This window comes from Giraffa tippelskirchi, chromosome 3 (genome assembly GCF_054371585.1).
Source record: "Giraffa tippelskirchi isolate mGirTip1 chromosome 3, T2T-mGirTip1v1.2.pri, whole genome shotgun sequence".
NCBI classification, from domain to species: domain Eukaryota; kingdom Metazoa; phylum Chordata; class Mammalia; order Artiodactyla; family Giraffidae; genus Giraffa; species Giraffa tippelskirchi.
In genome coordinates, this window is record NC_137277.1 from 80497937 (window position 1) to 80512709 (window position 14773).

Genomic DNA, 14773 nt, shown 5'->3' on the forward strand with positions numbered 1-14773 from the left:
GATGAAGCAACAAACTGCACACATCTGGTCAGTTATAGAGCTCCAGTATCATCCAGTTGGAAGAAAGCAGGCTTATGCATTTTATGTAGTGTTCTCTTTTGCCTGATTTCTCAATTTTCCATTTTCTTCGTGAATCAAATCTGCTTCTCTCTTTATCAAACTCTTGGCTGTTTCAGAATCCTGGGGGGAGGAGAGGTATTATTTTTTTTAATTGAAGTATAGTTGATGCACAATATTATATAAGTTACAGGTGTACTATATAGTGGTTCACAATTCTTAAAGGTTATACTCCATTTATAATTGTTATGGTATATTGGCTGTATTCCCTAGGTTGTGCAATGTATCCTTGTAGCTTATTTTATATATAGTAGTTTGTATCTCTTAATCCTTACCCCTGTATTGCCCCTCCCCTCTTCCCTCGCCCCACTGGTAACCACTAACTTATTCTCTATATCTGTGAGTCTGTTTCTTTCTTGTTATGTTCACTATTTTATTTTTTAAATTCTACATATAAGTGATATCATACAGTACTTGTTGCTCTCTGACATTTCATTTGGCATAATACCCTCCAAGTTCATCCATGTTTTTAAATGGCAACATTTCATTCTTTCTTTTATGGCTGAGTAGCATTCCATTGTAAAAATATACCACATCTTTATTCATTCATCTATAGATGGACACTTAAGTTGTTTCGATATCTTAGCATTATAAATAATTCTGCTATAAACATTGAGGTGCATGTATCTTTTCAAGTTAGTATGTTTATTTCTTTATAATCTTTTTTTTAAATCAAATGAACACTTCAATGTCATATTGAGAGGACTAGCACAAGAGTGTTTCCTGAGTTTTGAAAACACTACAGGTGCACAAGCAAACAAACAAACCCAGAAGAGAAATACAAAATAATAATAATGATATATATACAACCATTCTAATGACTTATTGGTCTAAGATGTGAAAATGTTAGTTAGTCACTCAGTCGTGTCTGACTCTTTGCAACCCCATGGACTGTAACCTGCCAGGCTCCTCTGTCCGTGGAATTCTCCAGGCAAGAATGCTGGAGTGGGTGGCCAGTCCCTTCTCTAAGTCTAAGATAGTTTTGGGTAAAATATACCCAAACTGTATATGTTGTTATGGATTCCAGTTCTCAATACAAAGCATAAAGAGATTTTCCTGTATACTGTATCCATACTCTATATTGATTCTGTAATTACTGATTTTTTATCAAAAGCATACCAATATATAAAGAATAAATTGTATACACATACTTCTGTGTATATAACTCTCCTTTTTAACTCCCTAAATGTCTCTGTAATATCACACGGGACATTTACCATGGCCTTTAGAACTCTGTATCATGGCCTTTAGAACACTGTATTTTAATTTTTTGCATTATTTTGCCTATACATAGAAAATCTATAACAGCATTAATGAACTACATAAAGATTTGTTTTCATGCTTATGTCCATTTATGAAAGTGATATATATCTGAACTAACATTGTATTTTAACACCTTTAAGTTCCAGAGGTGCCCAAAAAACCTGTTCCTGAAGAAAAGGTTCCTGTTCCCATTGCAAAGAAGAAGGAAGCTCCACCGGCTAAAGGTACAGTGACTTCCTTAGTAAAGAAGCCCTATCTTTATGTCTTGAGTATAAAACATTTTTGTGTTTAATTATCTGTTAATTCAGTTTAATTCAAAATGAATGTTTTATGATGTAAGAATTCAACAAAATTGTCTGTCCACCTGCCTACTTTCTTACAAAATAACTGTGTATCAGCTACTTTGGAAAATACAAAAGGCAACTCTAAAAATTAATGTCTTTTCAAGTTCCTGAAGTGCCAAAGAGGGTTGTCACAGAGGAAAAAATAACCATTGTCACTGAAAGAGAGGAATCTCCACCACCAGCAGGTACCTCATCCCATCTCCACGAAATAACCTTGCCTTTTCTTCAGGCTTCTTTAGTTGCATGTCTTCTTTAGCAGGCCTGCCAGTTCTATGTTGCTCATTTTCTTTGCCTTTCTGAGAATTTTTAAATCAAATACTATCCTTTAAGTGCCAGAAATACCAAAGAAGAAACCTCCCGAAGAAAAAAGACCTGTCCCTCGGAAAGAGGAAGAAGTTCCACCACCAAAAGGTATTGTCTCTCTCTCTCTCCAAGAACCACCTTTACGATTTTATGTTTCAAGGCAAATGATGATTTTGTTAGTTCTGTGATAAGTGTGCTTCGTGAGTGTGTATCTATGTTTTGTGTTGAGCTTCAGTGAAATAACACTGAAGTTCTGAAAGTGGACAATGTTTTTAAAGTGCCAGCTGTGCCTAAGAAACCTGTCCCGGAGGAGAAAGTTCCCGTTCCAGTTCCAGTCGCTAAGAAAGCCCCTCCTCCTCGAGGTAGGATTTGTTTCAAGCCTCGGGCAAAAATCTTTGAGCCAGTGAATTCTTTTTCCTACCTGATGTCTTCTTGTACTGACCCTTTGTCTCTCTTCGGATAGAATTTCTGTGTGCATATACTTGTGATACGTAACTTGTTTCCCACTTTGTTAGGGAGAGTGGTATACTGGGCAAATCTTCCCCTAACTTTAGGGAGACTCTTGATTAAGACTCTTGATTTTTAAGCTTTAATTTTAATGCTTTCTTAAAGCCGAAGTTTCTAAGAAAACTGTCATGGAAGAAAAAAGATTTGTTGCCGAAGAAAAAGTATCTGTCGCAGTTCCTCAGAGAGTGGAGGTCATGCGGCACGAAGGTATATAATCACGCGTGAGGGGAGAAATGAGTTTGCGTGTGTTCCCTGCAAGTCTTTTCTTCTTACCGCATTGTTTGCTTTAGAAGTTGTCCTGAGCATTGTCTGTCTGTTGTAGCCTCTGAGACTGAGTGTTTTGTGTCTGCGTTGGTCCTAAATCATTCTAAGAGAGTGAATGGGATGCTGAACGTGGGATAAACGTGAACGGGGCCACACTTGGGCATAAATTGAATATCCTTCTCAGTCGTGGGCTCTACCATCCCCTCTTCTGAAACCAGCTCACTCCTTGTTGCAATGAGGAAGTCCTATGAAGCCTCACCCCTAAGCAGATAGAAGGACATTATCCACCTGTAGGAAGCATATGGCTATTATCAGAAATTCAATGGACTATTCAGGTGGAATTTAGATTAAATCTTATCTTTTAAAACATCTGCAGAGAAGGAATGGAGTTATTCAGAAGAACAGAAAAGAGTATCCGTTTCAGTTTATAGAGAAGAGGAAAGAGAGGAGGAGGAGGAAGAAGTGGAGGTTACAGAATATGAAGGTAAACAATGCAAATAAGCTAGTGGTGACCTGGAGTCTTGATAAGCTGTTTTCCTTCACAGATTATGTACTCAGATTAATGAAAGTGATGCAAAAAATTTAGTGAACATCTACTGACCTTATCTGATGTGTCTTTTGATCAAACCACAAGATTCAGAAGCATTAATTAAACATCCAGTGTATTTATTGTCCACCCCCTCTTAACTTGGCTATATAGGAGACAGGGCTTCATATTTAACTGAACAGGTAACTAAAGGTGCACGTATCTTCATATACAGTTATCCTTTCAGTAGATGGGACTTGGTTTCAGTATGGTGAGCTGAATGTAGTCTAATGTCTAAAACATAGGTAATACAAAACAGTGTTGATAGCACAACTCAATAATGTGGCCTGACTCACATATTTTAAATGAAGAAGGAATTATATTACTTTATTTCATTCTGGGAGTCAAGGCCAGGTTTGAGAGTGAAGTACTGAGCACATAGGACTTTGCAATATTCCATGAATGGAGAGAGCAATCGTGAAATATCTGTTAGTAGTCCAGCCCGTTATTCAGATGTTCGCATGCCTATAATGCTAGTTCTCTAAGGTTTAAGGACTGAGCTTTATTTCAGCCTTTTTAATAAATTAAGACAGCCCTAGGTTTACTGCTAAAGTTCAGCGTTGTGGCTAAAGCTGTATACCTGAAAGAACTTTACTAAGAAAGTTTTAATGTACCTCTGCTTTAAAGATTAATCAGTAAGTTTCTTAATAAATGCACTGTCTTCCTAATGAAAAGGTGAATAGAACTGTACAGTCAGATGCCCTTGACATATGTGTCTCTGGCTAATAAAAGGGGTCCCGCCTCTTCTCCACTTGGAAGGAGACACCATGTGAAATCCAGATGTGCAATCTTGATGGAAAGCCTCAGAACAGAGAAGCTTTGACTCCCTGGAGGAAGCCCTCCAATTCTGTTGTGCTTCCTGGGAAAGACTGAGATGTCAGGCATAAGTCAGGAATCTGATGGATCCCAAGGGTCCTATCCATTCTAAAAATGTTTGGGAAAGCTTAACATGTACACAAGGAAAGTTCTCATTGCATGAATCTAATTTCAGCCTTTGACAGTATGCCTTATAAATTTCTTTTAGTACTATAGACTCTAATTAAAAGGAAAGACATTGTAGGATATTCTTATGCTTTCATTAAGTCCAAAAGATTTAGGGAAAAGATAGGTAGCCTGTTAAGTTTACTCTTACTGTTCATAACTAGATCTCTCTATTCTGTAATAATCTTATACACACAGACTCAAAAATCACAGGAAGACTGTTAACCTCATTCACCATACCTATTCTTGTAAAACTGGGGCGGTGGGGAGTCCTGATTCCAAGTTCTCAGCAGATTTTTCATATGTAATACAGGTCTTTTCTTTCTTATAAACCTACTTACAATTCTTCAAGTATATATTTCTGCCCTATGCCTTCAAATCGTATTTTTAATACTTGTCTTCAAATTCCTATGTTCTTGTTAATTTAGCCACTAGAATCGTTCTTATGTCTTGTGCTTGTCTTGTTCTTCCTGTGAATACAAGCATTGTTATCTTTATGATACACTTAAAAATTAAGTTACTGGAACAGTTTCTGTACTCTGTATTAAGGCATATGCTTTGATTAAAATCTTCTTCTTTGGGTATTATAAATGAGAACAACCAGGGATTTGGCAAGTGTTAAACGTTCACTATTTTACTTATTCTTTGACTTAATAAAGTACAGCTAAATTTGAACATGAAGAACACTACGGGCTTATCTTCTTTAAAATTGATATCTTTAAAGTGATGGAGGAGCCTGAGGAGTACATTGTAGAGGAAGAGCCTGAAGAATACGTTGTAGAAGAAGAGGTGCACTTGATTTCTGAGGAAGTGGAAGCTGAACCAGCTGAAGGTAGACCGACTCTTAGATTAACTCTAGCGCCTATGTGTGTTTTACTTGTCCCATTCTTAATGTTCTCTTATAGTTAATTCATTGCCTGTATTGTAAACGTCAGTAAATATCATGTTTAATTTAAAAATTCCTTAAATTTTTATTAAAAAGAAATCTGGACATTTCTAAAAATATATTTTATAATCTTTTCAAGTGCCTGAGAAGAAAATTGTACCAAGACCGAAAATTCCTGCTAAAATAGAGGAGCCTCCACCAGCTAAAGGTACAAATTCTGTCTCAAAGAAATGGGATGCCATTTGTCTTCATAGCTATGATAATGCTTTTAGTTTGAATAACTGCCTCAGTTTTGCCAACTTATGTGTAAGCATTTTAACTGGCTGTAGTCATTAATGTTTGTGTAAATGTGTGATCTTTCATAAAGTGAGCTCTTTGCCCCAAAACAATGGCACTTCTTCTGCAGTGCAGACTAATATCCTTAAACCTCATATTTCTAAAGTTCCTGAAGCACCAAAGAAAATTGTGCCAGAAAAGAAAATTCCTGCTGCAGTTCCCAAAAAAGAAAAGGTGCCGCCCACCAAAGGTATATTGGGTTTTCCTTTATTCTTAAGTAATGCCTGCGTTTAAATCTTAAATTGATACATTCTTCAAATTTTTATGACATTAACAAGAAATAAGGGTGCCTGTGTTTAATGTTTTTCACACTTGTGTTGTGTCTGACCGTGTTGTGCAATGTCTTTTAAGTGCCAGAAGAACCAAAGAAACCAGTTCCTGAAAAAAGGGCTCCTCCCAAAGTGGCTAAGATAGAAGAACCTCCTCCCACCAAAGGTAAATGAAGTCCCCCAGCACGGCAACTAGAAACATGTCTTGTCTCTCGTCCTCTCACTGCTGTCCTTAGGTCTCACCTTCTATATGGAGGTTATTGGTGTATGTTGGCCACAATGATGTATTATTGCCTTGTCTCTGGTGGGTTATTACTCACTTGTTGTGAAGCTTATTTGTGTGTACCTTGTAAAATTATATTCTAAAATCACAATAGCCTCTGGCCAATATACTTGATATAACTGATGCTGAAGCTGAAACTCCAATACTTTGGCCACCTGATGCGAAGAACTGATGCATCTGAAAAGACCCTGATGCTGGGAAAGATTGAAGGCAGGAGGACAAGGGGATGACAGAGGATGAGATGGTTGGATGGCATCTCTGACTCAATGGACATGAGTTTGAGTAAACTCCAGGAGTTGGTGATGGACAGGGAGGCCTGGAGTGCTGTAGTCCATGGGGTCGCAAAGAGTCGGATGCGACTGAGCAACTGAACTGAACTGAATATACTTAATACACTTTTTAAAATTCTACTTTAAGTAATACAACTCCATAATCCTAAAATTATCTTTCAAGTGACTGAGAGGCACATGCAAATTACCCAGGAAGAAAAAGTTCATGTTGCTGTTACTAAAAAAGTGGAGCCTCCAAGACCAAAAGGTACATGGGGCCTTTTGATACCCAGAATGTTCTGCTTACCCTCTTCTCTTTACCAAATACACTAGTTATGGGTGTTGGTTTTTTGTTGTCATTGTTATCATTGTTTTCTGTTTGAGATCATGAAAATGTCAAGTCTTTTATGTTTGAGTTGCTATTACACGACTACTATTTTGTGGTTTGAATGAAGAAAACAATTCTTTAAAGTGAAATCTGTCTTTAAAGTGCCTGAGGAACCCAAGAGAGCTGTTCCAGAAGAGAAATTTCCAAAACTCAAGCCTAGAAAAGAGGAGGAGCCACCAGCAAAAGGTACACCAACTTTTCCAAAAACCAAAATAAGCTTATAAGTATTGAAACTCATCTAGTGGAATTGAGATCCTTAGACAAAATAATTTATGTATTACAAAGTAATTAATATACATATGCTACTCCATATCATCTCAAAACTAACCATTTCTGATACCAGAAAATATTCTCTCTCTTCTCAAAAAAACAAAAACAAAAAATGAAACCTCACCCGAACATGTGTAGATACTTTCTCTTAAAATGTACTTGTCTTTTAATGTTCTTTTGTCTATATACTGATTTCCTTTGTGGAAATGCTTGTTTTGTGTGGTAACCTTTGATGAAATTAAAAAATTTTTAAGTCCTCAATCTTCTACATAGTGGTGGTAGAAGTTATGGAACTACCTCAGAATTAAAATGAAGAAACTATTCATGTAACATAAGTTTCTGTCTAATGGTTGTTTGATAGTCATTGTTTATGCTGTCTAGTTATCTTTTTTAGTTCTCTTATAATTACTACTTGATCTTCCTAAAGTTATTCAATGTCTTTTAAGTATTAAGTAGCTTAGAAAAAAGCATTCATATATATATTAGACCATGTTTATTTCTGAGGCCACTGAGTTTTCTTACCACTTGAATGAAACATTTAAACAAGGAACGTGGTTATGTTTATCTTTGTCATTGGATTGTGCACACACAAGTTCTCTTAACATGCATTGTTTTGAATCTTGCGATTCACTTTCCATAATTACTCTTTTTAAAGTGACTGAACTCAGGAAAAGAGCTGTTAAAGAAGAAAAGGTATCCATTGAAGTTGCAAAAAGAGAACCTCCAGCCGCTAAAGGTATATTGTGCTTTGACTAAATAATAAAATGAAGCACGAACCTACACAGCTCTTTGCCTGTTAGTTCCTAATTTAAGTCTCATCCTTCTGGCTTATTGTTGACTAAAGGCAGGGAATCTAACATTTGAATTTGTAAATTGCAACTGCACACTCTGTAATACCTTGGCCAGCAAAGGACAGACAAGGTCTCCTATAATTAGTGCATGAGACCATTACCACAGCACATTGTCACTATGGTCCCTAAATGGGCTTCAAGTAAAATGCTACTGTTGTCAATATTATTCCAGAAGTTACTGTAACAGCAGAGAAAGAATGGGCTTACACCAAAGAAGAAGAAACTGTTTCAGTAGAACGGGAAGAAGAATATGAGGAATATGAAGAATATGGTTATAAAGAATTTGAGGAGTATGAACCCACAGAAGAATATGATCAGTATGAAGAGTATGAGGAACGTGAATTCGAACATTATGAAGAGTATAAAGAACAAGAAGCGTATGTCACAGGTATGAGCAGAACTCTATACCTGACACCGCATTAAATATATGCAAATGACATTAGGACAGGATAAAAATTTGAATACCCGAAGAAATTTGAAAAGAACTTTGTTTTGTTTGGGAAACTCAGAATTTTCTTTCTTGGATAACTTTTAGGGAAAAAAAATTCTCTATAAACTGTCAAGTTACTGTTAGAGTTTGGTTCTGGGCATAATTTGTTTCCCCTCTCCTTTTTGCTTTTACAAATATCAAACAAATGAAACTAAATTTCTTTCTCCAAAAGGCTGAGTCTGTCTGCAAGTGACCTTGATCATTCTAACACATGGCCAAAAATTTCTGAACTTCTGTCATCCTGAAGCTTGTTATTATCAAACAGGATAGCCTATTGAGAAAACATCCTACCCTTGGAGTTCCCCTTATCAAAGCATAACAAAGAGTCCTTAAAAAATAAAGACAGAAAAGTCCAACACAAGCAATTGTGTTTTATCATTGTGCAGATCAAATTTGTAAGAATAAGATTCTATTGGATTTCAAAATGAATCAATATTATTTCATTTATTCAATTTTTGGTATTACACGGCCTAACTTTGAGAATGTTCTATGTAGTTTTACAAATAGAATTAAAAACAAATATTATATGGAGAGGAGTTTAACCATGATGTTGTCTACCTCAAGTGAAATGACGATATATAAAAGAGAGTCACAGTTACCTAATTGAAGTAAATTAGCAAGGAGGATATAGCAGTAAAAGCTTGTTTAAGTCTTTTATACCTTATTCTGCTTGAACCTCTAATTCTTACTCACCTCTCAAGGCTATGGCTATGCTGTAGATAAGATATATTATTTTAATTCTTTGTGTCCATTGAAGAAATATCATTTTTTATGTCCTAACATAAAAATGTCTAACATTAAATACCCTGTATATTTTTTAAAGAACCTGAGAAGCCCATCCCAGTAAAGGCTGTCCAGGAAGAACCAGTTCCCACAAAACCAAAGGCTCCACCAGCCAAAGGTAGAGTGAGAAAAACATTAGTTATGAGACCTGTGGTTCTTACATGTCTGTCCAGCTACAAATCCATGTTGAAGCGGCAGTGTACCAATCGTGTGTGTGTTTGGGATCCCTATGTTGTACATCGTATTTCTTAATTTTTTTTCTTACTGCTCTTAAGAAGTCTGGTTCAGGTTTTTAAATCTGTTAATGTTGATATTTTAAAGTGCCGAAGAAAGTGGTCCCTGAAGAAAAAGTCCCAGTGCTCATTCCTAAGAAACTCAAACCTCCACCTCCCAAAGGTACATGGCAGCATAATAACTACCAAAAACATCTTTGTTACTTACATTCTATGAACATGTCTTACTACCTTGTCTGATGTTCTTTGTTTTTACTGAATGTATTGTTTGGTGCTGATTCTTACCTTTCTCAATGTTTCATGAATTTTTATTTACATAATATTCATGTGGTTGGTTTTAATGGTCTTTAACAATTAATATCTTTAAAGCACATGAAGAAGCAAAGAAAGTTGTTGAGGAAAAAATACACATTTCAGTTACCAAACGTGAAAAAGAGCAGGTGACTGAACCAGCTGCTAAAGGTATAATTTCCTTCCTCAATTGTGGCCTTTTATAATGTCTCTTTTAAAACTTAAGCAGCTATATTTTGCTTTTTTTCTCACTGTTTTGTATCTTTTATATTAATTGCTAAATGGATATTGGATAGAAAAATCTATAAATACAGAATAAAAAGATAATATTATCTTAAAAGGAAAAGTTATCACAAAATATATCCATAACTACTTATGCGATGGCTGGCCTAACACACAGCTACAATGAATATAAAATACAATGTTTGGATTTAAAATCAGTGACCATTTGGCACATTCCTGACTTATCTAAACTGATGTAATGATATAACAATATACACCACCGTTTAAGATCTGTTTGTTGATCCTAAAGTCATTTTGAAGTTTGAAGAAAGAGTTAACTCAGTATCTAACCCTTTTCCCCTGCTTTTTACTAAGTAGCTCCTCTGCAATTTCAGGCAGTATACTTACCCAGAAGTAAATTTAGCTTTTTGCTAAAGGATGGTTCATACAAGAGATACCAGACACCAAGCACTATTTCACAATCTTGGGATTACCCCAGACGTCCTTGAGTACTTTAGTATGTTCTTATTCCAGTGAGGTTCAGAATCTGTTCCATGGAAAATATAAAGTTTCTTTAGTTGAACAACCATATGTCTACCATAGGAGAGACACTAGCAAAATCATTTTATATCCTTAAAGTACAATAGAGCAAGCAGTAATTGGGTGACCTGTTTCTGAAAATGAAATTTCCTTATACTTACTGTTTCAAGTGCCCATGAAGCCCAAGAGGGTTGTCACAGAAGAAAAAGTACCTGTTCCTAAAAAGGAAGTAGCAGCAGCTGTTAGAGGTACCTATATGTACTCTTTTTAATGTGTTGTTTGTCTTTTTTGGTATGAAATTCATGTTCAGTTCTATGTGTAAAGTTCTTCTGTGGGAAAGATGAAGCCTATTCCTTTTTCTGTTACAAATGGCCATGTTCCTAATGTATCTTAATTTTGTCAAGTAATTGGAAAATATCCAACCTAAAAATAATGTCTTTAAAGTGCCTGAAGTACCTAAAAGAGAAGAACCAGAAGAGGTTGCCTTTGAAGAAGAAGTTGTAACCCACGTAGAGGAATATTATGAAGAAGAAGAAGAAGAAGAAGAAGAGTACATTCATGAAGAAGAGGAACTCATAACTGAAGAAGAAGTGGTACCAGTCAAAGGTAGATTACATCTCCTACCAAGGGATAAGCAGCAACATCTTTAGTGTCCAGTTTGGTTCAATTCTGGGATGTGTTAGCACCAATGACCAACTCTGCTTGTATTAGGAAAAGACACTTATAGGGGCTGAAGCATGATTTCTGCAATTGCTTTTCACATTTTATATCTTTTTCTGCAACATTTCCAAAATTCTTCATAATATCTTTAAAGTGCCTGAGGTACCCAAGAAACCTGTCCCAGAAGAGAAGAAACCTGTTCCTGTTCCCAAAAAGAAGGAAGCCCCACCAGCAAAAGGTACACCACCATTCATATCATGAGTGTATAAAAAACTTAGTTGCTCAGTCGTGTTCAACTCTTTGCGACCCAGTGGACTGTAGCCTGCCAGGCTCCTCTGTCCATGGAATTCTCCAGGCAAGAATACTGGAGTGGGTTGCCATTCCTTTCTCCAGGGGATCTTCCTGACGCAGGAATCGAACCCTAGTCTGCTGCATTGCAGGTGGATTCTTTACCAGCTTAATCTGCATCTAAATAGCCATCTTCTGAGTTCAGAACTTTTGAGTTGTTACTGTCTGTTGTTTGAAACTGTTCTGTTGTTTGTTCACTGTCCTTTGCGTGGATATGTTGTTACTGGAAGCAAGAACTTATCAATAAACAATATTTTTAAAGTGCCTGAGATTCCTAAGAAGCCTGAGGAGAAGGTTCCTGTGCCCATTCCTAAGAAAGAGAAGGCTCCACCAGCCAAAGGTACATCTCTTTGTAATACATCAGTGGAATAATGTAAATATTTACCCATATAGTATAACTTGGTGAGCCACATCTGTTCTTACCCCATGATGATATTAACAGTATTAAAGCCAAGACAAAGACCTCCCGGCTAGTAACTGGAGCAGTTTATTTGTGTATTCATCTCTGAATTTTACCATCAAAGCATACTGATGATTAATGTTTGACTCCTCCTCTTTAGTGTCAAGTCCTTAGAATAAAATAAATTTTTATTGTAATATGAAGATGGACAAAATCACCATTTACCAGACATTGTGTGTTGTCTTTATTAGCAGTCTATGTTTGTTCAGTGTTCTTTATCTTAATTTTTGTGCATTTCCAGGCCTTTGTTTTGTGGCTATTATAATTATTGTTTTCAATCTTCAAGTGAAATTGTTCAAATGTCTATGATACTTCAATAGGCCTAAGATTGCTAAATTCTTACCTATGGGTGAAAAATGTGACACTAACTCTATTTTATGTCTTTAAAGTTCCTGAAGTACCCAAGAAACCTGTACCAGAGGAGAAAGTGCCAGTACCAGTTCCCAAAAAGGTGGAAGCTCCACCTGCCAAAGGTATGAATTTGCAATGTCATAAACATTTTTTACACTTCAAATTTGCACATGAGTGAATACTTAAACTCTGTGTTACTTGGAGATGCAATGCTTTAGTATTCCTTCATGGAAAAGAAAAGATTTTATTTTAAAAGCAAAATGCTTCCTGAAATAATGTGGTCATACTCTTATGACCTTGTCATAATCTTTTTGAGACTATGCTTGGATTCAAAGTTCTAGGTTGGATAAACTGTTTCTCTAATCATTTCTTTAAAGTGCCAGAAGTGCCCAAGAAACCTGTGCCTGAGAAGAAGGTGCCAGTTCCTGCTCCTAAGAAAGTAGAGGCTCCACCAGCAAAAGGTACATCGCTTCACCATGTAAAATCCATGGGAAAAAAAACCTTACGTTTACATATGCGTGCATGCATGCTCAGTCACTTTAGTTATGTCCGACTCTTTGCGACCCCGTAGACTGAAGGCTGCCAGGCTCCTCTGTCCATGGGGATTCTCCAGGCAAGAATACTGGAGTGGGTTGTTGTGCCCTCCTCCATGGAATCTTCCCAACCCAGAGATCGAACCCAAGTCTCCTGCATTGCAGGAGAATTCTTTACCATGAGCCACCGGGGAAGCCCAACATTTATATGTATATTCATATATAAATTCTCCCATAACATTATGTGGTTTAAACAAGTGTCTGTCTTGTTAGAAATATTACAGTCAGATATTTCGTGATTTTTTTTATGTCTATTGCTCTAAGACATGTAAAAGAACACATTCTTAATGAAAAATAATATCTTTAAAGTGCCAGAGGTGCCCAAAAAGGTCCTCCCAGAAGAAAAGAAGCCAACACCTATTCCGAAAAAAGTGGAGGCTCCCCCACCCAAAGGTACATTAATTTCTAACAAACCCAAAACAAAAAGGCAAACTAACTGGCATTCTACAGCCTCACTAATTATAATGACTTGTGTTGATAACAGTTGATGCTTTTTGACTACAGAATATTAGCTTTTCATGTTGTCCCACTGTTTTGAATATTGTACATAAAAGTGATGCTTGTCCAATTGACAAATATCTTTAAAGTGCCAAAGAAACGTGAGCCAGTTCCAGTTCCAGTTCCTGTAGCTCTGCTCCGGGAAGAGAAAGTTGTACTTAAAGAAGAAATTGTTCTTGAAGAGGAATTTCTCCATGAGGAAGAGGAAGTTCTACTCGAGGAAGAAGTTCCGCTAGAGGAAGAGGAACTTTCACCTGAGGAAGAAGTTCCACCAGAGGAGGAGGAGGTTCTTCCAGAGGAAGAGGAAGTTCCTCCTGAAGAAGAGGAAGTTCCTCCTGAAGAAGAGGAAGTTCCTCCTGAGGAGGAAGAATTTGTACCTGAGGAAGAAGTGGTATCCGAAAAAGAAGAAGTTCTTCCAGAAATTAAGCCTAAAGTGCCAGCACCTGCACGAGGTATTGAGCAGCTCTTCTTGAAGTCCTCAGGCCTCTTGTGTGTTGAATTCTGCCTTCGTCTCTAATTTTATCTATGATGCCATATTCTTTATTTTTCCTACCATCTAAATCTTAGAGAACATTCCAGACGTGTGTGCTCTTATATGTCTGTCTTATGTGTCTGTTTATTGTAAGTAATCTGAATGTCTTTTCAGATTTCATGACATAGAATGTTATTTAGTTGTTTGTGGTCCTATTCTCATGTGTCTTTTTGTTACATATCCAGTAGTGTACATGTGATTTTTTAATGTTTTAAAATGAATGTTTTAAAGTGCCTGAAGTGCCAAAGAAACCTGTACCAGAGAAGAAAGTCCCTGTTCCAGCTCCTAAAAAAGTGGAACCTCCACCACCTAAAGGTACACCTCCCCCAAGTACATACACATTCTTCATCCATAGTTTCACCAGAAAAATTATAGCAGAACTGGGATTTAGGAAACTTTATGTTTATAAACTAGTCACATTAACTTCTGAAAATGTTCAAGAACTCTGATATCCACTTTTCATTGGATATAAAGCAGTATGAAGGAACAAAGATGGAGAGAAGTGTTAAAATTTCCCCAAAAGTTCTACCCAATTCCCTATAATTTTATTAAACATCATGATTTCCATATAGATATTTTACAAGGCTAAGTTATCAATGCAAAAAGCACCCGAAAAATGTGATGACTTAATCTTCCTAAACATCATCCTTCAATCATTTATATAAAGTGTCTTTAGAACATCAAGATGAAAAGATAAAAGATTTGTGAAAACACTGATTAATAGCGTATGTCTTCTGATACATACATATCAATGGTAGCCCAGCCGGTTTTGATTTTAGCCTTGAATATGTATCTTGCTGTGTTAGCCTGAGCAAGTCCTTTAACTGATCTAAGCCTAAAAAGCGAGGAAACTAA

General features: G+C 36.5%; 1 protein-coding gene across 1 annotated transcript in view; it reads left to right on the forward strand.

Annotated features, from left to right (window-relative positions):
• Nucleotides 1–14773, forward strand: part of TTN (titin) — a 274932-nt gene that overhangs the window by 115680 nt on the left and 144479 nt on the right. The window contains exons 119-144 of the mRNA XM_081579499.1: nt 1521–1604; nt 1829–1909; nt 2055–2135; nt 2306–2389; nt 2640–2741; nt 3175–3282; nt 5090–5197; nt 5391–5459; nt 5694–5777; nt 5939–6022; nt 6593–6676; nt 6899–6982; nt 7722–7802; nt 8090–8305; nt 9231–9308; nt 9512–9586; nt 9793–9885; nt 10647–10724; nt 10921–11082; nt 11291–11374; nt 11747–11824; nt 12334–12417; nt 12673–12756; nt 13198–13281; nt 13476–13838; nt 14150–14233. Coding sequence (XP_081435625.1) covers nt 1521–1604; nt 1829–1909; nt 2055–2135; nt 2306–2389; nt 2640–2741; nt 3175–3282; nt 5090–5197; nt 5391–5459; nt 5694–5777; nt 5939–6022; nt 6593–6676; nt 6899–6982; nt 7722–7802; nt 8090–8305; nt 9231–9308; nt 9512–9586; nt 9793–9885; nt 10647–10724; nt 10921–11082; nt 11291–11374; nt 11747–11824; nt 12334–12417; nt 12673–12756; nt 13198–13281; nt 13476–13838; nt 14150–14233 — 2697 coding nt within the window. The remainder of the gene's footprint in view (nt 1–1520; nt 1605–1828; nt 1910–2054; nt 2136–2305; nt 2390–2639; nt 2742–3174; nt 3283–5089; nt 5198–5390; nt 5460–5693; nt 5778–5938; nt 6023–6592; nt 6677–6898; nt 6983–7721; nt 7803–8089; nt 8306–9230; nt 9309–9511; nt 9587–9792; nt 9886–10646; nt 10725–10920; nt 11083–11290; nt 11375–11746; nt 11825–12333; nt 12418–12672; nt 12757–13197; nt 13282–13475; nt 13839–14149; nt 14234–14773) is intronic.